This window comes from Netta rufina, assembly GCF_964035555.1.
Source record: "Netta rufina genome assembly, chromosome: 2".
NCBI lineage: Eukaryota > Metazoa > Chordata > Aves > Anseriformes > Anatidae > Netta > Netta rufina.
The window spans coordinates 150,838,008-150,863,448 of record NC_140124.1 but is presented as its reverse complement, the minus strand read 5'-3'; the positions used below and the strand labels follow the sequence as shown (position 1 = coordinate 150,863,448).

General features: G+C 34.7%; 1 protein-coding gene across 1 annotated transcript in view; it reads left to right on the top strand.

Moving 5' to 3' along the window:
- DNAAF11 (dynein axonemal assembly factor 11) overlaps positions 1–24,905 on the top strand; it is a gene marked incomplete at both ends in the record, with an annotated part of 30,002 nt that extends 5,097 nt beyond the window's left edge. The window contains 10 exons of the mRNA XM_084281698.1: positions 1,216–1,293; positions 3,686–3,858; positions 4,818–5,017; positions 6,150–6,338; positions 6,443–6,520; positions 8,976–9,041; positions 10,679–10,748; positions 12,643–12,738; positions 17,860–17,939; positions 24,722–24,905. Coding sequence (XP_084137824.1) covers positions 1,216–1,293; positions 3,686–3,858; positions 4,818–5,017; positions 6,150–6,338; positions 6,443–6,520; positions 8,976–9,041; positions 10,679–10,748; positions 12,643–12,738; positions 17,860–17,939; positions 24,722–24,905 — 1,214 coding nt within the window. The remainder of the gene's footprint in view (positions 1–1,215; positions 1,294–3,685; positions 3,859–4,817; positions 5,018–6,149; positions 6,339–6,442; positions 6,521–8,975; positions 9,042–10,678; positions 10,749–12,642; positions 12,739–17,859; positions 17,940–24,721) is intronic.
- Positions 24,906–25,441: the final 536 nt, after the last annotated feature.

Here is a 25,441-nt window from a genome sequence, read left to right as displayed (position 1 = left end):
CATATAGCACCACAAACCTTGAACAATGTATTATGGGAGGAAGAGCTGCAGTGAAGGACAGTGTGACGGGTGCAAACACAGCACTACCAAACTTTCTAGTGTAGAAACATGAGCTCTGAGGAATTAAACTGGTAGATAAATTTTGTATCCCAGAATGCTAGTGCATGCCTCAACGTTGTTTTTCACTTTTATGGCAAAAAAACAGATTAGTTTGAAGTTGCTTATTATTGCACCATTACTTTTGTTACAATTGTGTGTTCATATATTCACTATGACACTAGTAAAAAAGTAAAAACACAAAAGATAGTAACTAACCCATAACTGTGGGCCATCCCACTCCTGCTTTCTCAACTGATCATGTATATTTGAAAATTCTGGTTGAAAATGACATTTTCACATCTAATTTCTTAATTTCCCCTTTACTTCCTAATATTAGAAATGTAAATAAATCATAAGGTTGGTTTGTTTTTGTTGTTGTTGTTTTTTAAAACAATTTTCAGAAAAAGTCAGTTACCACAAAAATTCCAGAAGAAAAGGAAGTTTCCTAGACCACATTTGTGCCAGAATACCCCCTTACCATTTTATAGACAATGCATACATTGTGTACATTGCTTACATTGTGTAAGCAAGTCTGTGTTACATAAAAGAATAGTTCTAGGCTTTATTTCAAAACAGCATAAATTCTGCCAAATGTAATACAGTATGGATTTATTGATTATTTAAGTTTCTTGTATTAACCCTGTAGATAGAATATCTTTAAAAATTGAATATATACTAAAAATATACTAAAAATATATACCCAAAACCCACCAACGAGCTTTTCTATATAAGTGAGTGTAAAACTAAAATTTTATAAAGCTTGACAAAGTATGGTCTGAGCATTCATGACTTTCATGATGAAAGGAATATTTCACCATGCTTTTTGGCCAGTCCTCTTGCATTATATATCTGTGTTATAGAACTTTTGATAAAATGTGTTTATAGCCTTCCCTATTTGACTATACTATTTTCATTTCAATTTATGCCTTGCAGAGAATTTCTGTTTTAATCTTTTTATTAGTATTAAAATATTAATGTCTGATAGTCTATTATATATTCAGGTTTGTCCTTCCAATTTTTCTGCTTTATTGTTTGTTCATAGTCAAGTGAGCAAGTAAAATAATAATGCCCTTCCCATGAGGGAAACTGAAATAATGGATCTGTGTTTTGTTACAGAGAATGTGGGTAAGTTAAAGAAGCTGGAATATTTAAATTTAGCTTTGAACAACATTGAAAAAATCGAAAATCTGGAAGGTAAGGTTTTTAAATAAACGATTTTGCCTTTTCTTATTGAAACAGTTGAGTTGTAAATGAATTTAGATTAAGTATAAGGGTGGAAGCTATTGATTATGCCCACCAATAAATGTCGATCTGCTCGAGGGTAGGAAGGCTCTGCAGGAGGATCTGGATAGGCTGGACTGATGGGCTGAGGTCAACTGCGTGAAGTTCAACAAGGCCAAGTGCCGACTCCTGCACCTGGGGTGCAATAATCCCAAGCAGAGCTACAGGCTGGGAGAGGAATGGTTGGAGAGCTGCCTGACGGAGAAGGACCTGGGAGTATTGGTTGATAGTCGGCTGAATATGAGCCAGCAGTGTGCTCAGGTGGCCAAGAAGGCCAACAGCATCCTGGCTTGCATAAGAAGCAGTGTGACCAGCAGGGCTAGGGAGGTGATCGTCCCCCTGTATTCGGCTCTCATGAGGCTGCACCTTGAGTACTGTGTTCAGTTTTGGGCCCCTCGCTACAAGAAGGACATGGAGGTGCTTGAGCGGGTGCAGAGAAGGGCGATGAAGCTGGTGAGGGGCCTGGAGAACAAGTCTTACGAGGAGCGGCTGAGGGAGCTGGGCTTGTTCAGCCTGGAGAAGAGGAGGCTCAGGGGTGACCTTATTGCTCTCTACAGGTACCTTAAAGGAGGCTGTAGCGAGGTGGGGGTTGGTCTGTTCTCCCACGTGCCTGGTGACAGGACGAGGGGGAATGGGCTTAAGTTGAGCCAGGGGAGTTTTAGGTTAGGTGTTAGGAAGAACTTCTTTACCGAAAGGGTTGTTAGACATTGGAACAGGCTGCCCAGGGAAGTGGTGGAGTCACCATCCCTGGAGGTCTTTAAAAGATGTTTAGATGTAGAGCTTAGGGATATGGTTTAGTGGGGACTGCTAGTGTTAGGTCAGAGGTTGGACTCGATGAGGTCTCTTCCAACCTAGAAATTCTGTGATTCTGTGATTCTGTACTTTATTGATTGTCAGAAGAAGGAGCCAGCTTCTGTGCAGTGTTTCAAGTGGTTCCTACTGCTGACGTTCTGTCACTGCAGTTTCTTAAGTGCATTTTAACTTGATTTTTACATATTCTCTTACCAGTGTTGTCATCTATGACAGCTCTATTCTTTAATATTTTGCAAAATAGGAGATCAAAATTTTCAGGAAACCCATAGAGAATTGGTATTTCCTCACTGTAAAGTTAAGATGATCTGCTAGGTAGGTTAGCTAGAGCAATGCAATATTTTTTGATGCTATGCGGAATATAAAGAGTGTCTCTTGTAATGGTTCAGCAGTCATCTTCAGCAATCAAAAGTCTCACAAAGAAGGTTCTACACTGTGCACAAGTTGCATTGTCAGTCTGGAGTATTTCTACAGTTTTTCAGGTGATTCTTTTTTCTGTCATTACACGAAGTCTTGTCTATCTTATCTATGTTTAACCATTTATCTTGACATGATAATTGCATGTGCAAAGATCAAATCCTAAGACTTAAAGCCATGCATAAACACATTCCATATTTTCTGAATAAAATCTGACTTTTGACTTATTTCATTATTTTTCTCGCGTAGGCAAGTTGCTGAATATATAAAATGTCCACCTTGGCAACAGAACAATAAAAAAAAGCTGATTTGTTTTGTTTTGTTTAAACAGTGTGCAAGCTGTTTCAGGAGGATGGTTTAAATCAAACAGAAAAATAAACAAATAGGCTACACAGAAATTTGTAAAAGTTGAAGAAATATGTAGTACATTACCTATTTGGCAATTTGCTAAGAAACTTACATCTGTTTTCATGCCAGTAAATTTTAAGTTCCTCTATCAGGCTGCATTATTTATTACTGTGATTTGTCATTTACTTAGAAGTCAGAACCTTTGGGAATTAGCTGTGCAAAAATTGAGGTTATTTAAATCCCCTAATAAATCATTTTGCGTTGTTTATGCTCTTTCAGTTCCATTATGAATAAAATACTTGCCAAATAGACCTGCAAAGGAAAATAAGTGATTAAAATGATGAGCACAGAAGTTGAGCTTGCTCTTAGCTGAACTTTTTTACTCTTAGAATCAAGGTTATGACTCATGGACATATTATGATAAAAAGAGTGGCTAATGAATTCTGGATCCAAATTTCCCAGAGCATTTTGTTAGCAAATTTAGTGTTTCTGTTTATAATGAATTCTTCTGGTTAACGTACAATTTTCTCACCAATATTAACAATTTAACCAGTAATAAAATCAATGTTAGTGAAGATTTAAGTTACAAAGAAATGAAATCCATCAGGATTCTGCTCTCCTGAAGCAATTAGACACTCTTTAGCCACATAGAGTAGCCACATTGAATGATGTTTGTTTGTTTGTTTGTTTGTTTTATTTTATTTATTTATTTATTTATTTATTCAAACAGGCTGTGAAGATCTGAAGAAACTTGACCTGACAGCAAATTTCATTGGTGAACTTTCCAGTATTGAAACCCTAAAATATAATATACATCTGAAGGAACTGTTTCTAGTGGGTAACCCATGTACTGAATTTCAAGGTTATAGACAATTTGTAGTGGCAACACTTCATCAGTTGAAAGTAAGATTTTTAATGTTAAATTAATGTCCAAATCAATAACCAGCTTTGTTGACTGAACATAGTAATTCAAAACAATTAAGTGCTTGTGGTAGGAAAATTAGGAATATTTTTCTTACTGTCCACAGAAAATTAAATTCTGTTCTGAATAGGTGACCGTATTAAGTAACGTGATAATAAATAATTATAGTAAGCCACATGCATTTGTTAACTTTTCTGTCATTTTCATTGGAGATCCTTAAACAAAGTTCTGAAAAGATAAATACATGGTACAGTTCTGGCTTTTAGCTTTATATATGTGTGTGTACATATATACGCACAGTGTATTTTTAAGTTATTACTATGATTTTAGAAAGTTACCAGGTCATTGGTAATGTACCAACAATATGTACCATACCAACAACACAAGGCAGGAAAACAGTAGAAATTGATGTGAAAATGCTCTATATTGTAAATAGATATTCTGAGATGGAGGTTTTGTACAGTGACTGATCTAATGATTTTCTGTCATTGAAAGAGGCAGTCAGAATCCTGAAATATGCTCTTCCAATTTCCCTTGGAGAAGCACAGACACTTGCTTAACTTCTTAAGAGTAGATTCAACTCATTTCTGAGTTAAATGAACATATCTAAAGAAATATTTTTGTAATAGCTTTATGAGCTTAATAAAAGGCAGACAAATATCAGAAATGGCTGAAGGGACTCTTTCTACTACATAGCAATATGACTAACTAAAATTCCAGGAAAATGCAAAAGGCAGCTCTCAGACACACAAACATTTTCAGATCTGAATAGCAACTTACTGTTAATTATTTTAATGCAGTACAACTTATGTTGTGCTTTAGAGGTTTGAAAGAAATATTAAATTAACCTGCCATTTAATTGATGTATTGATTTGAATATGTTTTACATTTCTCATATATTTAAATTGCTTTTTTTTTTTTTTTTTTTTCCTTTGGGAAGTATTTGGATAGTAAAGAAATAGAACGTTCAGAGAGGATTCAAGCTCTTCAAAACTATCCAGAAGTGAAACAGAAAATTAAAGAACAGGAACAATCTTACCTTCTCAAAAGAGCCAAAGAAAAAGAAGAGGCTCAAAGAAGGATGCATGAAAGAAAGGATAGGAAAGAGAAACAAGTGGAAGCTAAGCTTGGATTTGATAGGTAAGAGTAAGCAGCAGCAGTTTGTAAGTAAATATCACTCGTCTCTTTCTTCACTAAGAATTTTGGTTTTCCTTGTTCAATGTTGTTAATATAATTCCACTTAAAGTCTTATGTTTGTCTTCATTGCTGATTCTAGCAGGATTCTAGCATTTCAGCTATGGTCTCTAATGAAAAACATAATTATAAACATTATTAACTACTAACCTGTAGTCAGTACAACTGAAGTTCTGTCCAAGAACTCCAAACTAAATTTTCTAGGTTCCAAAGTGGTGTGATTGATAGCTTCTTTCAGGACAGCTGGAAATTGTTATTTAAGGTAGTACAGTGGTTTCAGAGACAGCAGATGTTCATATATAATTTCTTTTGTTTCAGACGCAATATATATTAAGAAAGACATAGTATTTGCAGATCTTTTGACATGTAAATAGCTAAGGAATGTTAACTCCTACACTTCTTCTACCTAATACTACTAAGATCATTTAGTTAGCAGAAGGATTTTTCCCTTGTGTCATCTTATACTGTACATGTCATTTAACATTTTTTTTAGATCAATAGAGTCCAAATTCCATGGAGAACATGGTTATGGAACTTTTTTCCACACAGATCACAGCTGTATAACAAATCTAGTTTTCATTTTATATAGCTAGAGACTTTCTGAACATTACAGAAGTTTAGGTCTAGGGGAAAATGTATTTGGGTTCTAAAATGGCACTCGAGGAGATGCGTAAGTAAAAAGTTGCTATCTTAAAATTTCTAACCTGCTGCTCTCTGACTTTGAGACTACTTAAACTTAACAGGGACTGAAGGTTTTTTTGCACCTGAAGGTTGTAAAGGCATTTGAAAATTCTGCTCCTGAAACTAAATCTGTCAGGGTTTTCAGACAGCTAAGCAAAACCATAGTATCACTTCTTAGTTAAATCAATGAAAACTATTCTGTTGAAAAATGTTTTAATGATTGATGAAAGTTGCAGAACAGACTAAATTATTCAAATCTCTAAACTATTATTCTCTGTAGGAATTACGCAACTATTGGTATTGAAGTAAAAAAAATAAATTATTGCAAGAATACATTTTCAATACCGTTACTCTTCATTCATTTAATTAAAATAACATTTCTTGTGATCTTGTGTAGCCCAGGCTCCCTACGGGACAAAGAAAACCATCAATCAGAAGGAGAAACAGAAAAAGAAACATGGAGGACAGTTGAAGATGATGAAGAAGACAGAAGATTTTGGGAGGAGCCTACACCTTATACTCCAGAATCTAGATTAGAAACTCACAGATATATTGAAGAAAAACGGAAAGCAAAAGACAATATAAGGTATACTTAACTTCTTGCCATCTTCTTTCTTTTTTATTTTAGCTATACAACAGAAAATATGAGAATGACAAATTATAAAACATTTTTCTTTCTGTCTTGTTAAGGGAGCCAAAAAAGAGAGAGAAGCTTCTTCCAACACTGGTGACTGCAGAAGGAAAAGTTCTAAATGTCAACATGCCAAAGTACGTAAGGAAGCAATGCTGTGGTTAACTTCTTTATAGTTGATTTGAGCCACTATTTGGATATACAGGATGATAATAAGAGAACTGACAAGTTCTCATGTGTAGTATTATATTCCTGATGGTGAAACTGACTCCTGAAATTATATTCTGATGCTGGAAAAATAATTAATTACTTTTCAGTAAGTTAAGTGTTGAAGGTTGTCTAACTTAATATCTTGGTGTTTGACGACAGAAGAATTTGTTTTTCTGTAAATGACATAAGATACTTTACTCTTATTACCTTCCATGGTAAGACTCTTTCTTAGAGCATCTTGCTAATAGTGGAAAAAAAATAGTGAAAGCTTGACTGCTGAAGATAAATGTGTACAAGTAGCTACTTTAAATGTGGGAAAATATGTCCAAGTAATATTTCTAGTCAAAATCATCCTGTCCTCTCATAACAGATGTAAACCTGGCAGAACTGAGAAAGTGACAGAAAAGCAAAAGAATGATTTTTTTAGTTCAAAGAAGACAAGCCTTAAATAGTTTAAATCTTACATTAATAGAATGTAATTATGCCTCTAAAAAGCAGAGACATTCAGAACAAAGCTCTAGCTATCTTTGTTTAAGCAATACAGTCACCTTGAGTTCACTGTTTGTAGCAGTCCTGTTCATATCACCTGAGTTTTCTGGATTAGAATTTACTGTGTGGATGTGCTCAAGTAAAGTCAGATCACTGAGCAGTTTTTGTCATTATGGCTTCAGCAAGAATATCATAGCTCTTCACTGAAAAGAGTTGCTCTTCACTGAAAGCGTTGCTAATAGACAGGTGGTGCTCCCCAAAGTTACTCTTTTATTGCAAAAGTCTAGTATCCAATGCAATGTCCAAATTTATCTAAGGTTCTTTTTGAACATTGGTTATTGAGAGGAATAGCAACATGCTGCTGAGAAAAGACTATTTCTGCTCCTTGATTCTGTTCAAGCTTTCACCTAGAAAATTTTACAATTCTCTTCTCTTTTTTACTGTTAATGTTTTAGTGAATTCTCTAATTTTGTGGTGTAGTAAAATAAAGAAGCGTGTACGGGAAAGAAAGCTGTTTTGTATCATTTGCAGTTTACCATTCAAAAATATCCATTAACCTAAAGTTCTCTAAGCTTTCTTCCAAGTTGATGCTATCAGAATACAAGAGAGCAAGGAGTTATAAAATATATCTGACAGATGTTTTTATTGCTGAAAGAATGTATACAAATTTGAGCTTCTTTCTATTATATAAAATATTCTATTCTATTCTTTCTGTAATATAAAATATCTAGGTGTTTTAATGTCACTGAAAGGTGACATCTAGGTGTTTTAATGTATCAGATAGATTAAATTAAGCCAAACCCTCTCATTTTAAACTTATACCTAATTTATAAAATCATCTCATTTATAAGTGGGTTTTATTTTATCTTTTCTCTACTTTAATACTTGGGAATATATGAGAGTGTGAGTAGGGCTAGTAAGACTAGAATAGATCTCCTTATTCAAGATTTGTTCAAAAATTTTAGAACTCAGCCACCAGATCACAAACACACAGCTAATGCACTCTCATTTTTAATAAATATTACAGAATCACAGAATCATCTAGGCTGGAAGAGTCCTCCAAGATCACTGAGTCCAACCTCAGACCTAACACTAACAAGCCCTCCACTAAACCATATCACTAAGCTCTACATCTAAATGTCTTTTAAAGACCTCCAGGGATGGTGACTCCACCACTTCCCTGGGCAGCCCATTCCAATGTCTAACAACCCTTTCAGTAAAGAAGTTCTTCCTAACATCCAACCTAAAACTCCCCTGGCGCAACTTTAGCCCATTCCCCTTCTTCCTGTCACCAGGCACGCGGGAGAATAGACCAACCCCCACCTCACTACAGCCTTGAATCAAGGAAATTAAGCAAATCTTTATCTTTTTTTTTTTTTTCTTTTTTATTTTGGAAAAGCACATGTAGATATTTATGCTACAGGCAACTTAATTGCTGTTAACAAGCATGCTTTTTTTTTTTTTTTTTTTTTTTTTTAAAGAGGAAGTTAGAATCACTGTTTTTCAGGCCGTCTGTGCTTTTCATGTACTGTTTTTCTTAACTATGAAGACATCAACAGATCAGACACTTTGCCAGCAGATGTCTCTCTCTCTGCACTGACAGACTGATCTTAATTTTAACTGACCTTCAGCACTATTTTTATTTCTGTTTCTTGAGTGTTGGGTGGAGAGAATAGAAAACAAATGTTGAATGACTCTAGCTCAGATGTTAGTAATTTTTCCTGTTCATGAGGAAAAGTGCAACTGTTTCTAAAATGATCATGTGATTTTGTCTAAAGGGTATTTGTGTTAAATCTAAAATTGCTAGCAGTTGAATTTTAAATATGCCATAATGTTTGTTTTTTTCACCCCAATTATGTTGATCCTGGAGATGTTTTTTGTCCTTATTATTAGGCTTCATTTCTCCTTGAAAGACGATGAAGAAAACAACCAGTTCATTTTGGATCTTTCTGTTTACAGGTCAGAAATATTATTTATTTTTCCACTTCATTTTGCCATTCAGAAGTTCTAATATGCAGAATTTCAATTGTTTTCCTCCTTGTAAATGGGGAGTTTTCAAGTGGAAGAAAAATAATGTAGGGATTGATAGAATAAATCTTGAAACCTCTGCCAAAGAAACAGAAATGTATAAAATAAAGATCCTTTGGGGTTGTTCTGTTACTCCTAAATGAGCAGTGTGTCTCAGTAGTCCTTTTTTGAATTGATGATTTCTGCAGTCCACAGGCAGGTTTCTTCCAGTGCTGTCCCCTTATATTTACATAAAATATTTTCCATTCTTCATTAGTTGGTTAGGATTGTAGGGAGTGGGGTTTTATGTCTATTCTCTGTCCCTAGAAGTGCTCCAGTACAATTCGTGTCCTTGTATAGTTAAATTCTTCTTGAAACAGAGTAGGGCAACCTTGTCCATATTGCTTAATGGAAGGAGTCTATGGTCTGTCCTATTTCCTAAACTACAACAGAGCATTACCTGGAAGAAATGTGGATGAAACATGCCAAAAAATGACAAGAAGACTTTATAACTCTTATAAGTTAAATTATAACTTAATTTGTAACTACTAAGCACAACAGTTCCCTTGCTCATGGTTCGAAAAGGGGTTAGAAATCCACAAGCTTTTTCAGCTCTGATAGGAACTAGTTAAAGTTGGAACTAGTTTCATAGCACAGAAATAGTATTCATGGCAGGTGTTCTTCCCTTCAAACTTATTAATTTTGCACAAAACAGGCCTGCTCCATTGTTTCTGAATTATAAGAATTAGGTTTTTTGGAAGCTCAGAAAATCTGTTCAGGTGTAATAAAATACTGGATATAGTGTTGTAGTCTGTGTTCATTTATAAGAAATGTAAACTAGAAAGTTTTAAAAATTCACCTGAGAATTAATGTTATAAAGGCAGGGATATAGGGAATATGCATTTGCGCTTTCACTAGCAGGTCACAAGAACAAGAGCGTATGTATCACAAGAAGAAGAGCAGATGTTAGAGTGGAGCTTTTGCAGGTCACAGTGACAAGTCTGTCAGTACTGAAATGTAAAAAGACTGTGTTTTCTGGGAATACAATGTATTTTATTTTATTTTATTTTATTTTATTTTATTTTATTTTATTTTATTTTATTTTATTTTATTTCATTTCATTTTATTTTATTTTATTTTATTTTTAATTCACTGTAAAAAAAAGGAAGTTTTATTACAAAGGTACTGTTTAAGCCTTTAGAAAGAAAAGTAGAAAAATACTTTCACAATTTTAATAGCTAATAGATGAATTTTCATAAGTCAAAGCACTAAACTAATAGAAAAAAAAAAAAAACTTTTCACTTTCTACAAGGATTTTGAAACATATACAATAGTTGTAGTGAAGGACTGATGGTGGACATGACAGAACTTAGACATTATTTTATTACACATTCCCTACACATATAGGAAGATCATATTTTTCTTCCAAAAATATTAAATGCTAATAATATTTCATTTAACTTAATACCTGAAATTGAAGCCGTATTTTACAAACTGTGAAGTAGTAATAAAATAATTGAGTAGTCTTAAATGTTTATATACTGGACTGTATAATAGATTGATTCATTTATTCATATTTTGTTTCAAAGACATCTGGACACATCTCTGCTTGATGTTGATGTTCAGACAACTTACATACGAGTACTGGTGAAAGGAAAGGTTAGTATTTTCCTACTACATTAATTTCAAATCAAGACTAAAAGTTTACAATGGTTATTCAGTGAACACTGGAGCTTTCACAGATTATGAAATTCCATGCACCTATGCAGAAGAACCATTATTTCATACTTGCATTATTCTGAACCATATATATGCTGTTGAAGTCCTAACCCAAAGAGGTGTAAAGCCTGGAATGAAATTCCATTCTCTGTTTCACTCCTTATTTCTTCTTATTCCCTCAAAACAATGTACAATAAATCACTGAGGAAAGGAACTTGTTAATTACCCTATGCTAGTATTTAGTAATTTCACAATCAGGAATTCATAGTAGACAGAAACAAGTGGATGTATATGTCGTGGTTCCGCTCGAGTGGGCAGCCGAGCTCCACCACAGCCGCTCTCTCACTCCCCCTCCTCAAAGAGGAATGGGGAGAAAATATGTGAAAAGGGCTCAAGGATTAAGATAAGGACGAGAAAATCACGCAATAATTATTGTAACGGGCAAAACAGACTCGGCATAAGGAGATAGTAAGATTTATTGCCTACAACTAACAAGCAAGAGAAGTGAGAAAACAAAGGAAAAAAAACAAAAGCACCTTCCCCCCATCCACCCTCTTCCACCTCCTCCCCCCGAGCGGCGCAGGGGAACGGGGAATGGGGGTTATGGTCAGTCTACAGCACTTCTTCTCTGCCGCTCCTTCTCGGTCACTCTCGTCCCCTGTGCTGTGGGGTCCCACCCACGGGATGCAGTCCTTGATGAACTGATCCGGCGTGGGCTTCCCACAGGCAGCAGCTCCTGCCAGAACTGCTCCAGATATGGGTCCGTACCACGGGGTCCATCCCTCAGGAGAAAACTGCTCCAACCTGGCTCCCCTACGGGCAGCAGCTCCTGCCAGATCACCTGCTCCTGCGTGGGCTCCTCTCCACGGGCTACAGGTCCGGCCCAGAATCTGCTCCGGCAGGGGTCTTCCACAGGCGGCAGCCTCCATCGGTGCAGGGCCACCTGCTCCACCGTGGTCTCCTCCACGGGCTGCAGCGTGGAACCCTGCTCCACCGTGGTACTCCATGGGCTGCAGGGGGACATCCTGCTTCACCATGGTCCTCACCACAGGCCGCAGGGGACTTCTGCTCCGGCGCCTGGAGCACCTCTCCCCCTCCTTCTACACTGACCTTGGCGCAAGGCTGTTCCTCGCTCCTCTCACTCTCCCGGCTGCTGTGTGGCGCAGCGTTTTTTCCCTGTCTTAAATATGCTCTCACAGAGGCGAAAAACAACATCGCTTATTGGCTCGGATCTGGAAAACAATGGGGCCCTTCCCAAACATGGGGCAGCTTCTAGATCTTTCTCACAGAAACCACCCCTATGGCTCCCTGCTACCAAAACCTTGCCACGTAAACCCACTACAGTATACTCTTTTGGAAGGGTGTTTAAAATTCAAGTTTACTTCTTTCTCAGTGGTTATAATTTTATCATCAAATTTTTGAAAAATTCTTAGTATTTAAATGGTAAACCAAAATCTGCATTTATGACTGTAACAACTGCATAAATAAAACTTCAAAATTACTTTATGTTTAAAATAGACTAGATAATCTTTCTCATTTAATTGCTAATATAAGTCAAGCATCATTTTATAACCTTCTTTAGAAATGTCACTTCAGAAATGACAGCAATTCAGGAATATACATATAACCATACTTCTAAGTAAAAGCTGTTTAGCATGTTAATCATTTATTAGGATTAGTAATACTATATTTATAGTGATAGGATTTAGACGCATACTGTTCTATAGATCAAAGGAATTGATAGTTATATTTCTGCATGTGTTCTGTCTAGGTCAAATAAATAAATAAATAAATATTTTATCATGATATACTTCAACTCCATATTTTGTCATAGCCATTCCAGCTTGTGCTCCCTGAGGAAGTGAAGCCAGATAGCAGCTCTGCTATAAGATCACAAACAACCGGTCATTTAGTTGTCAGCATGCCGAAGGTATGTTAAATAATCTGAGGAGGCATTATAGAAAGGTATTTAAAATATTGTGAGTACTGTGAGAATATTTCTGAGTTACAGGTAACACCTGACTAGCTAGTTATTCAGGCTAGCCTTTCCCATCAGGATGTATTTCTCAAAGAAAGAAGGAACATTCCAGAATGACAATTTAATTATAGAGCCAAACCATTGGATTTAGGATTCCTTTAAAGGAACACTATGGAAAACAATATTAATGGAACTATTTCTATTTCCTATATTTTCAATAGAAACAGCTTTTTATATATGAAAATATCCTCTGCAAAACCTGCCATATTGTGCAACAATGTAAGATGTATTTTTAAAAGAACTGAAAATAAGCAGTTTTTCTACCTATAACAGAAACAAATCAGTTTTTCAAAATTGGTGTGGCACACACCTGTATGAAAATTACATTGTGGTTCAAGGATAGGCATTATGTACTACTACTCTCACATCTCAGGTGATCAGAACAAGAGTTGCTTAATTCACTTTCCCTTCATGCTTTCCCTAGATGGAAATGATATACTGATCAGCTCTACCAAGTATGTGTATTCACAGAGTAAGAGGGTTGTGGCAACATGGTGCTTCAACTGAGAAATGCTACACAGCAGGCCTCAGTACTTAAAGAAGCCTGGGCAGAAGTCATATTCCCCTAATATTCCTAACTCTGTGTTCTGTCTCACTTGTGCTCTGATTGCCTGCATGGAGTCATGCTGTCCTTTGTGGCACTAAGGGATGTGGTGGTTTAGTGGCGGGACTCAGTAGGACCCCGCAGGGACAACCTCTGATTAAATCACAAGCTGTAATTTTAGCATCAAGCATACAGTTTCACCAGGAGTTTGAGGAATGCTGAAAACTGTACTCATTTGATTAAGGTTCATATTTAATTAATATTCAAAATTTACTGATACGAGAATTTACACTTTCCTACACTTATTTATTTGAAACTGAGGCCTTGACATTTGCCATTTTGGATAATGTTATTTTCAAATGCTTTTGAACAGAGTTTCTATTAGACTTCAATAGCATTTTTGTGGATGAGCAGTGCCCTAGAAAACATAAATATTTCAAGAAGCCTCTGTGTACATTCAAATCTGCTATCTTCCAAGAAAGCAGTACCTACATGAGCAACGTGAATATTTCCTCTTTCTATTGTGATTAAGAATTGCCTTTATTCCATGATTAAATTTATTTTTTACCCATGTTTCACCTATCTTGATATTTTACCTACACCTATATATTTTACCTAGACTGAAGGTCTTGAGCCTGCCTCATCTCAGAATGTCATGGTTCAGAGACACTTGTGAGACCTGAGGAGGTTTCTACAGAATAACCAAGGTCATGTTGTTCAGCCTAGAGAAGAGAAAGCTCAAAAGGGTCTTAATTGACTGGGGTGGGGTGGTGGTGGTGTAGGGGGAGTAATGATGGAGCCAAGCTCTTTCCATAGGTGGGTAATGACAGGGCAAGAGGCAATAAGTACAAAGAGAAACACCAGAATGCTCTGTCTAACATAAGGAAACATATTTTAATGGTGAGAGTGATCAAACACTGGCACAGGTTGCTCAAAGAGGTCATGGATTCTTCACCCTTGACGATCTTCAAAAGCCACCTGGATGTGGTCCTGGGCAATTGGCTCCAGGTGGCAGTGCCTGAGCAGGGGTTTGGACTAAATAACCTCCAGAGGTCCATTCCAACCTCAACTGTTTTATGATTTTGAGATACATCAAGTTTTGTGGATTTGTTGAGCAAAGATGGATCTGTGTTACTTTGCAGCAATTCCGCTTGGCAGGTACAAAAGAATTGTTCTGTGTTACAGTCATGCAATCTCTTCCCTTCCTTCAGAACTAAATTGGAATGCACAAGCTATATTTTGAGGGATACATATCATTTTCAGATGTTCTCTATCCATACATATTGTATTGATATTAACAGGATGTATTCTAGGAAGCTAAGTATAATGAATAAAGGTTAGCAGTAAGTGAAATGCCAATAGTTATTTTTCCTTGAGAACATTATGGCTGAAGTTATCAACAATATTTGAGAATATTAATTTTATATCATCAACTTAATATAAATTCCTTTTTATAAGATGCTAGGAAGAACAGAATTCATGCAACTTCTTTTCAGTTTATATCAGTGATGAGACAAACCTAATGACTATATCGTGCTGTTTAACCTTTGTGTTCCTGATAAATAATTATTCTCAAAATAAAATTATTTGCAACAAGATAAATGACTTAGCACATTCTTTAAGTAACTGACGTTCTAAGAATACTACTAACCAAAAAAGTAAACTTCTGCAGTAGGGTTCCTGCAATAGTGTCCTGAAAATACCTCTGTCTTCTCAGGAAGGAAACAGAAAACGAACTGAATTCAGTATTTTTCGTTTGCTTTAGGGAGTTTCTGATCAGGTTGCTAAACTTTTCAGCATATATCTTCCAGCCTGTTCATAGTTCCCTAGCCTTTAAAATGAAAAGTAAAACCTCTTCATTTGCTTCTCTGATGGCCTTGCCATACCACAGATGTTAGAGATAGTAAATTCCACATAAAGGAAAGAAAGTAAATCATTTTCACCATCTTTTCAGATTTTTTTTTTTTTTAATGTACTTTTTATTGCACAGCAAATCATTGTAAAAAGGGTGTCTTTCTAAGGCACTGTCTACCAACAGATTTGGAAGGTCATCAAAACAAATTTGAAGGACACAACATTCAGTGAATTGTGACACTTTTCAAGTGTGGTGCTTATACTGTAATAACCTTAATCGTCTGTACAGAGATTTTGTATGAGTAAGGGGTTGATAGCAAGTACATTGTAATGCTTCATTTTCTGGGAAAAATATTTGTGACATGAAGCTTTTCAACCTTTCAGCCTCTATGCTCTGGCAGTGTCATCTTTGCAGATGATGCAGGAAAGTAAAAAACTGAATGTTTCTTTATTGGCTTTGACCAAAATTGGCATATTAAATCAGTGATTTTGCAAAACGCCATCCATAGATTACACCAGTAGCATGTTAATTACTGTCTGAGAAACAGCATCAAAACCAGTGTTATTACCAAACAGTTTTTATTTAGGGTTCTGAGACATTCTGTGTCATGTTTTAATAGTTGACTTTCCTTATTTTAGTGAATCAGAGAAGAAAATTTTGACTTTTTGATTAATCCTTTATTATATAAGCAGTAAAAAATTAATTCTGACAGCTTTTTATAGCCTGGGTCTTCGAAATCATTTAGAAACTTAAAGATCAATGAGAGTTAGATTCCTTAATTAATTTAAAAATAGAGGGGTATACATTATGCATGTCAGTGTAAGGGTTATTTGATGGAATTTCATTATAAAATTCTCACTTTTCTAGGTGTGGCAAATGCAGTAATATTTCATTACTGTCAAAGGCATATGGAGACATACAGCTGTGAAACCCCAGAAATCTTTTTTTCCTTCAAAATAAATGTGTTTCAGGGAAACTCTGTTACTCAGTGGAATTCATGGTGCAGAAGAAGAAAGCCATGGCAGGAATAAATTGTAGGCTGAAAAGATGACTCAGCTTAAAAATATTGTTTTCACAAATTCCATCTGTTTTCTCAAATATATTCCAGATTCTATTTAACACATCATTTTCTAGACTTCTCTGCTGTCTGTGCTTCTCTGTTCCTTTCTTTTCTGATTTCTGATTACACTAAATACTAGCAATAGGTTCATAGAATTACTAGCAGAAAGCTTTGTTATATTCAATTAGTGCCTCTTCCTGTATATTATAGAGTTTAAATTTCATTCAATGAACTTGCTACTGAGCCCAAAGTCTTATATTTGTCCACAGCTGAAGCAGTGGCTGTTCCATTTTCCAGATCATTTGTCCTAACTTGATTGGCATCTCTGAGAGATCAATATGCAATCACTGTCCTGGTGAAGCTCATGTGTCATTGTTACACATTGTTTCAAAAACAAGAAAAAAGAGAATATCACTTAAGATTTTTCTTGAACAGAGGTAGGAGGATGTCTTTTGAGCAAAGGAGCTTTTGAGTCAAATGATATTTGACAATAATAGATGCTCCAGTACACAATTCCTAACCCTTCCCTAATTTGAAAGCCCCTTGACAGAATCACAACCCATCAAGGAGACATTTCTGTTGATTGCAGAATCAGCAATTTTCCTCACCATCCTTGATGATGTGCTCTGAGGGCAAAGCAAGGAACCTTAGCTTCAGATGGATCAACAAAATGAGTTACTGAAGAACAGAACACTGTACAGCCTACTGAGAAGAGGGAAAGTTCAAAGAAAAAGACTTTTCTTCACTAAAGGATACATAGAGTCAGAAAGGATCAGCCCTTTGACAATGCATTTCAGAAATGAATGATAAAAGCCATGAGATCTGTCTTATTTCTTGAACATTTTAGAGCAGGTTTGGAACAGCATGTTTTCAAACCAATGTCACTAGAAAATACTTGATACTCTTTGTCATAGTTCCTGTTCATCTCCTTCCTTTCAAACATTAAGGGGTCCCTCTCCCTTGATGTCGCTAAATAGGGAATGAGGAATTTCTTTTGCCATAAGAAATAACATATATGTCCTCCAAAAAATGGTATTTTCCTTGAGAAAGGGAATTTACCTTGTCTTCAATCTTGAGATTCTGTTTTCAGCAAAGTTGCTGAGGGAGTTTGTGGACATTTGTCCCTTTTAAAAAGAATGAGAAGTCCAGAGGGCAGCAGATTCTTTAATAAAAATATCTGAACTAGCACATGGACACAGACGGAAATACAAGGAGACACATCATGAACAAGTTCATTAGCTACAGAGAAAATCAGTAATGTGCATTATTAGCATTGTACTAAAAAAATACAGCACATACATATATATATGTATATATTTAAATATTTAAAGATATATAAACTCATATATATAATTGAATATAATTCCATTCAGATCATTTGGTTAAAAGGGCTTTATGCATGTTTCACACTGAGTGAAGAGTGTTAAAATCACATAAAAGTCACATGAAAAAAATTATTTACACCTTCTTAATTTTTTTTGGATAGATTATTTAGATGCTTTTTAGCATAAATAACTTTTGTGGGACTTATTTTTCTGTATATTTGTATTTTAGGCTAAAGAAATAATCCTGGCTAAGCAAAAATTATCAACTTCAATCAAACCTTCTGACACAATGCAAAAAAATGCAAGAAGGTAATTCCTTTTTTATTTCACATTAGCATTATTTATTTATTTAATTATTTGATACATTAGTTATTCACTTGTCAGAATATATGTTTTTTATTGAGTATCTTATTGTGGAAAGTATGAAAATATTGATTTGTATAGAGTAAAACTATGTATGAAAGCTTTAGACTAATGGCCTGTCTGGTGCTGTTTATAAAGTGATCTGCTCCAATGGCAGAGCCAAAAAAGCACTTATTTCCGCAGATCGGTTCTGTTTCATCAGCTCATTCAGATATTGATCTAGTATACACTAAAACCAAACCACCTACTGAGAATTGCCTCTGCAGAGCTCCTTGCTACATAGTTTAGGTCCCAAAACCATTTAGAAAGCAATGATTTTGAACACCTCATGAATGTATTTGCACAGTGATACAGTATACATATTGAGCTACTGCACCAATAAGTAGTTTCAAAAAGCAGTTCTTCAAGGTTTTATAACATAGCTCCATCCTGTTACATGTGATGTAAACTCCAGCTCTTAAACTCTTTCAGTTAGTGACTGCCAGTAAGAAGTAAATATCAGGGCTGCACTGTTTTTTGTTTTTCCTCTTACCGAGTGTTGCTAGCCATTATGGTAGTCAGACAGGCTCATAGCCACTTGGACTTACTAAGTGATGCCACAATATGTGTTAAATTATTTTGCCTTTCCTCTTGTTATAGGCAGCAATGTTCACACCATTATGAGATATGGTAACAGCAAAGTTTGTTAAGCATCTTACCTGTTTGTATTTTAATTGTTATATTTGTTTCCTTGTGTGTTTTCATTGTGATAACATGTTGATGGAAAGGCTAAGTAGTTAGTAAAAATTAGCATTATTGATCACAACTGTTCTTCTTGCTCTCAATATTTGGGACATTGTTCAAATGGCACCACAAGAGTTACTGATGTCATTATTTCTGCTTTTTATTTTGTAATTTTAATAAGGATCAGTTGTGTCTTTTCTTGAGTGGCCTGACTAATGAGAAGACAATAGGGTGACTGCAAAACTTTGTTAAGATTCCTAATGAGCCACAACCACTGCACCCTTACTTTAGGCAGCAGTGCATCTTCTTAATTACTGAATATTTCCATAATTTTTCTTTAAAAGGTCCAAGCCAAATGGCGCAAAAGTGATGGTTCTTTCCAGCAGAAGCACAGCTAAAGCCTTAGAAACATTAAAAGAAATCAGTTAAAAGAAATGTCTGAACTTTTCTGCGGGATAAAACTAGATCTTCCTTCTGTAACCTGATGTTATCTCTCTTCCAGATTCTGCCAAACAGCAAAAGAGCTAGCAACTACAGGGTTAAGAATACATATGTACTTAGAGCTCTCTGAGTGTATTTAGTTTTGGCTACACAGTAGGTGATTAAATAGCCATAATGGGGAGTTGCCCCTTCCCTGCCAATTGATGAACTAAAGGTACCCCATGGCATAATAAAAGTTTAAGAAGTTGTGTTTGATTTTGTACAGCTTTGAGTAATTATGAAAATGCTTACTGAAGATTTTGAAGGAAAAATACAAATTTTACTGTTAATATATTACCGGAATATGTATTGCAAAAACAGAAGTAGGAAAGAAGCATTCTGAATTACAGCTCTTACTACAAATAGTAAGTTTTGACCTCTGGTTGAAAAATTGCTGACTAGCCAGATGTTAAAAATTTGCTGAATAGTTCTCTTAGATTACAGAAGAACATTCATTACAGTGATTACACTTGACAGCTACAGATGTCTTAGCTAAATTCTGTCAGACAATCTTCTACACTGCAGTATAGTGCTTTAAATCTCTTAACTTGTTAGCTAGATAGCATGATGATACTATTATTACTTCTGCCACATAGGAGAAATTTCTTCTGTGATTGTATACAAAACTATACTTCAAACCTTCAAAGAGATAAGTTTCCATAGCAGGAATTTGACATATTTATTTATTATGCATCCAAAATATTTATTAATATAGTAGCTGAGTATGTCAGTCTTTACTGTAATTGACCTCATTCATCTATGAGGTACAGAAGTTGCGTTTTTCGCAATTGAATAAATGAAGTATATATATAGGTAGAAATAAAGTCATACTATAATTTTTAAGAGTAACAGTTACAAAAGTAACATACCTTCAGCTTGAGACTGTTCCTCCTATGTCATTGTAAAAGAAAAAAATAAAATAAAATGAAAGAAAAGAAAACTCAAAATGTCTCTAAATGTTAATATACACATACCTGAAATCTTCCAGTAAAGGATGGAGGAATACATGGAAGATTCCCTATTCTTTGATTTGTACTGTAGTTCTTTATGTACAGAAGTAGAGAAATACAGCTAGAGAATAGGTCCATTTAAAGAGGCGAAGGAATGGAGCATCAAATTCTATAATACTTCACAACATAGAATTAAAAACAAATCAACAAATTCAAACATTAAAATATCAAATATATTGTTCACAATGAAATAAGGAATGTAAAGTAAAGGTTACCTTTTCTACCTAACTAGTTCAAACATTGCAAATCCTAGTACCTTTTAGCTAAGTACAATTGCACTATTGCACTGGTTAACTAAGTATTATTTTTTTTTCTCATCTGGATTCTTGAGAGGAAAAACAAAAGAAAAACATATGCTGCTGGAGTATCCATCACTATTTGCTAGTGCACTCATAAATGCTTTTGAACAGGTTATCTAATGCCAGACAAATTTGACTTGTTGGCAGATACATCAGATACATAAAATGTTTCTAAGTTTTGTTGAACTATAGGCCAAGAGATCTTGGATATTTTAAATCACTGCATTGTATTTTAATTCCACCCTTTTTCTAGCAAACGTTATCATAAGTAAGGAGTCTTAATTTGAATCCTTGAAAGAATCCTTGCACCATGTGGGAATACCCCTCTCCTTTCCACAGACTTAATGGCTGAAGATCTCTCACAATAAATTTCTAAAGTTCACAGAGAGACATAAAGGTGTGACAACTTGGAAAGGAAAGAAATTCATGTTGCAAAGAGAAATACAGTAAAACAAAATTAATTTCCAGTCTGGGAATGTGAGGTAAGATGAGGCCTGAAGTTGAATGGATCTATAGACAAACTAACCTGAAGGAATTGCAAGAGGATTTATGTGTTTTTTCAAAACCCAAATTCACTATCATTTCTGCTCCTAAACCAAGAACAAATATTTTAGCTAAGAGATAGGTAAGTGCAGCTCTGGTCTGGCTTGCATAAGAGATGAATATATGTATGAAAAGATCACACATAGCAAATCAGGTATCAGTTCTACCAAGATGTCATGTGTGCCATCTACAGAGACCTAGGAGTAGATCACAAATTTAGAGTTGAATAGATTTGCAGATATAATCTTTTCAGGCTACATAGTTTGATAGCTTTTATGTAGATATTGAGAATTCTTGCTCTCACTTCAAGTTATGTTGTCTGGAATAGGAAGAATTACAGGAGTTCAATTGACTTTTTAAACAGAATATAGATCAGGTATGACAAAGCAATATTTAAAAACAAAAACAAAAACAAAAACAAAAAACAACACAAACAGACAAAACAAACAAACAAACAAACAAACAAACAAACAAAATACAAACAAAATAAAACACTTTTTATCCCAGTTAAGGTTATAGTATGGATTGAATTGCATTCTCATGAAGACCTGGAGCTAGAAGACTGGAAAAAGTGGCTCTTCAAAGCTGTTGCTCATACCTTGTAAATATCTTTGGACATGCTGATGCCAAAAAGGAAACTCAATCATGTCAGAATGTTAGAAAGTGCATTTTCTGGATAAGAAGTATGAGAAATGTTTGGCAATCTAAACTTTTATCGAAATTCAGAAGTTGAAACAAGGAAATGTAACTGTCAAACCATTAAAATATCAAATATGGGGATTAAGAACTGTGTGAACAAAAGTGTAAATTATAAAAAAATATCAAATTATCAGATAAGTGTTCTGTCACACACCAGATTGTTCAGCAGGCTGCTATAGTTATGCAAAATTGAAGGACTGACTATCATTTTTTTTATAGTGAACTCTTTATTATTTTCTTTTTTTAAAACATTGTTGAACTATGTAGAGATAGGAATAGCCTTTCTAAGGGAAAGGAATGTCAGAAAAAAATAATAGTTTTTTTTTTTTAAAAACAAAACAAAACAACATTTAATTCAATATTATCTATTTTGTATAGTCATTTAATCTTTACATCATAATTTTCGCCTGAGTAGAGACTGCTCAGCAGCAGGTAGCAATGCCCAACACAGTGAACTTATTTATTTATTTATTTTACCTGAATTTGAAATAATTTGCAATTATTGGGGTTTCCAGATGTGCTGTAGTTGGTCCTGCAAGCAATATTATTGTCTTCATCACTATTGTTTTACTATTGCTCATGGAACCACATTAGCAACAAGATTATTTTTATTCCTCTAAGTAGATTTACAGGGAAAAAAATCTTTAGGTGACCTAAAACTCTAATTTTCTTCTTATTATTTCTTCTCTAATTTTCTAATTTTCTTCCAAAACTAATTTTTCTTCCAACAATTTTAGGTAGTTAGTCTTGACATCATCAATACTCAGCTCTTTTTGCACAGATTACATGATCAGAAGAGCATATTCACAGGAGATTAATGCATGCTAGCTGCACTGACTATCACAACTGTCTTGTCACCTGCCAAATACATGTATCATAGTAGTTGAGATAGTACCATGAGGTTTACTGAATAAATATAGAATATTGCACCATGCATATTTAAGTACGTAAAAATCTACTTCGTTTTTGGAAAGAAAAAAATCATCTGTACTTGATTCTATTTTCCCTATTGTTCATTGCTAATAGATACTTGTAGATAGCATGTGCTGATTAATTTTTGAGAATGACTGATGTTTATAATCCCTTCATAGCTTGCTGATGTGGACAGTTAATTATGACACTCACTGTTAATTAGTTAGTGTATTGAAGTTTATTCTGCTACTAAGCAATAAATTATTCAAACTCTGTAGAATTTACTATATTTTCATGACTAGCAATTTGTACAATTTTAGAGCTGTTGAACAAATGTAAATTACCACTACTAATTAAAATACATCAAATCAAGGAAAACCTTTTCTACTATTTGAACAAAGCACATGCTGAGGTTAATTAATTTTCATACTTATGATTTTTAGCTTTTTCTGAGGTACTTCGAATCAGTGATTAGTCATTAGCAATTAGATTAGGATTCTGGACAGGTGGTGCTCTTTTTGGAATCTCCCCAGTGGCTACAAATAGAATCACTCAAGGTCACAGCACATTTCACAAATCACAAAGGAGATAAAAATGTTTCTTACCTCTTGGGGATGAACATTTTCTGAAGTGTTGCCACACAGCACATTCACTTTTGTTTCAAAAAAAATGTGTAATATCATTAAAGATCTAGGCTTATAAAGTGAAGAACATTCCAGGTGAAGAAATAAAAGTTTTCTTGTATGATCCCTCATTATCCATAAAATTATCTTCTGAGTAGTTTTTGATTGTGCCACTTGCAGGGAAATTTTTTTTTGGATTCTTAAGGCAGCAGAAAATGAGCTCAGGAAAATGAGCAAATAATTCCTAAGAAACTCCCAAGAAAAACCTAGAGGCATAAGGCTGAAAGAAGTGGGTAAGCTGACTAACACCTCTTCTGTTATTGCTTTCCTCGGCAGAGGAGAGGAAGAAACCTGCCATGAATCCCTCTGCACCTCTCCTCTACACGTACAGACATCTTACACAAAGTGAACTGGGATGTCTGCTCAGGCCCCTCAGGAGCCTTGATGGTGAAACAGGCTTTGGCAGCTCATTGGCAAAATGAGCTGTACTTTTAACAAGTAAAAATGGTGTATTTTCAGTTTAAAATCATCTAATGTATTATTTACATATTATTTACATATTTTCATTACCTACATTGTCATCAAAACAATGCATTCTTTCATCCAGTGGCTTTATTACTTTTTCCTTTGTTCTAGTCCTAATAAGTCTTTCTGATCTCCTGGGTAAGCAGGCAGTTTTCTCACATCTTTGAAGACTGATGTACTGTCATCTGTAATGCTGAGCTTGGAACTTAGACCCAAAGTACCATTCAGTATAAAAGGAAAATTTGTTCAAAAATGTAAAAATCATGTTGGAATATGCAGAAATTAGAACATCATTGAACAATTACATTTCCATTTTGCCTTTTTTTTTTTGCTGTAAACTGTTACAAATTACTTGAAAACAGGCTAGATTTTTTCCAGTTAAGTATTTAGTTCCTTTAGTATAAAAAAAAATAAACAAACAAAAACCAGCCTTCCAATGCTGCAAGACAGAAATTATAGGAGTATTTCAAATCTTTGATCATCATGTCATTGCTTGGTTGCCTTAATGCATGGATTGTACACATTTCTAAATGTGATCTAAAAGAATTACTTTAATAGTGAATGAATCTGGAAATTCTGTTATACCCCAGACATTTCTTATATATCTTTTTTTTTTTTTTTTTTTTTTCCTTTTCATAATACAAACATGGTTAGGATTCATATTGACAAAACATGAGTTAGGTGATATAAGCTGATATAAGCAAATATGTTATTACAAATAACAAGAACTCAATCTTCATTTAATTGTAAATTGTAAATGAATTTAAAAAAAAAAAAAGTGAAATAAATAAATAAATTTAGTACCAAGTCTCACTTAGAAGTCAACAGGTTTATAAACAGTGTCCCTGAATTGTGGTATTTGACACTGAAATGATTTTTTTTTTTTTTCATTTGCTTTCTTCTTCTTTCAGGAGTGGACAAGTTGAGAAATTAGAAGTTGATCCTAGTAAATATTCATTCCCTGATGTGACAAAAATAATCCAAGAAAAGGAACGAATTGGACAGGGACCTATTAGGCTACAAGCAGAGAAGATTTCAGAGACTAAGAAGAATTATATTGATTTTGAAGATAATGAAGATGTTCCTCCCTTAATTTGAAATGTTCTTAAGTAGTCCCTCTATATGTGGCTTGTATATCTGAGTTGTTTTCATGAACCTATGTGTAAAGTAAATATAATATAGCTGAAGTTGGAAATATTATTTACAGTTGTTATCATAAACTTTGTTATGCCTCTGTTTTCTTCTGTGTTTTCTGTTAGAATATTGCTTCTAGAAATTCTTTCTTTTTCTGGATTTTTTATGCAGTAAATCCCAAATCAGAATGGGAGCCATATAAGTGAAATATTGTCATTTCTTCAAATGATGTATTGTTTAGCTTAAAAGATGTCGTATTACTGAAAAAAAAAAGAAAAGAGAAGGAAGGAGAAAAAGCATTTGTACAAGATTTGTGATTATTCTAACTGACCTAAAGATAACAGAAATCTCTATGTATTATTCCAATGTTTTCTTTTTCATGAAGGACAACAGTAAAAGAAAGCAATGCATTCTGGAGATGAGAGCCATTGCTGTAATCTACCATAAGTGACTGAATTTTTAAGCATAAGGCAGAGCTCCAGGATTCTGGAGCTGGTATA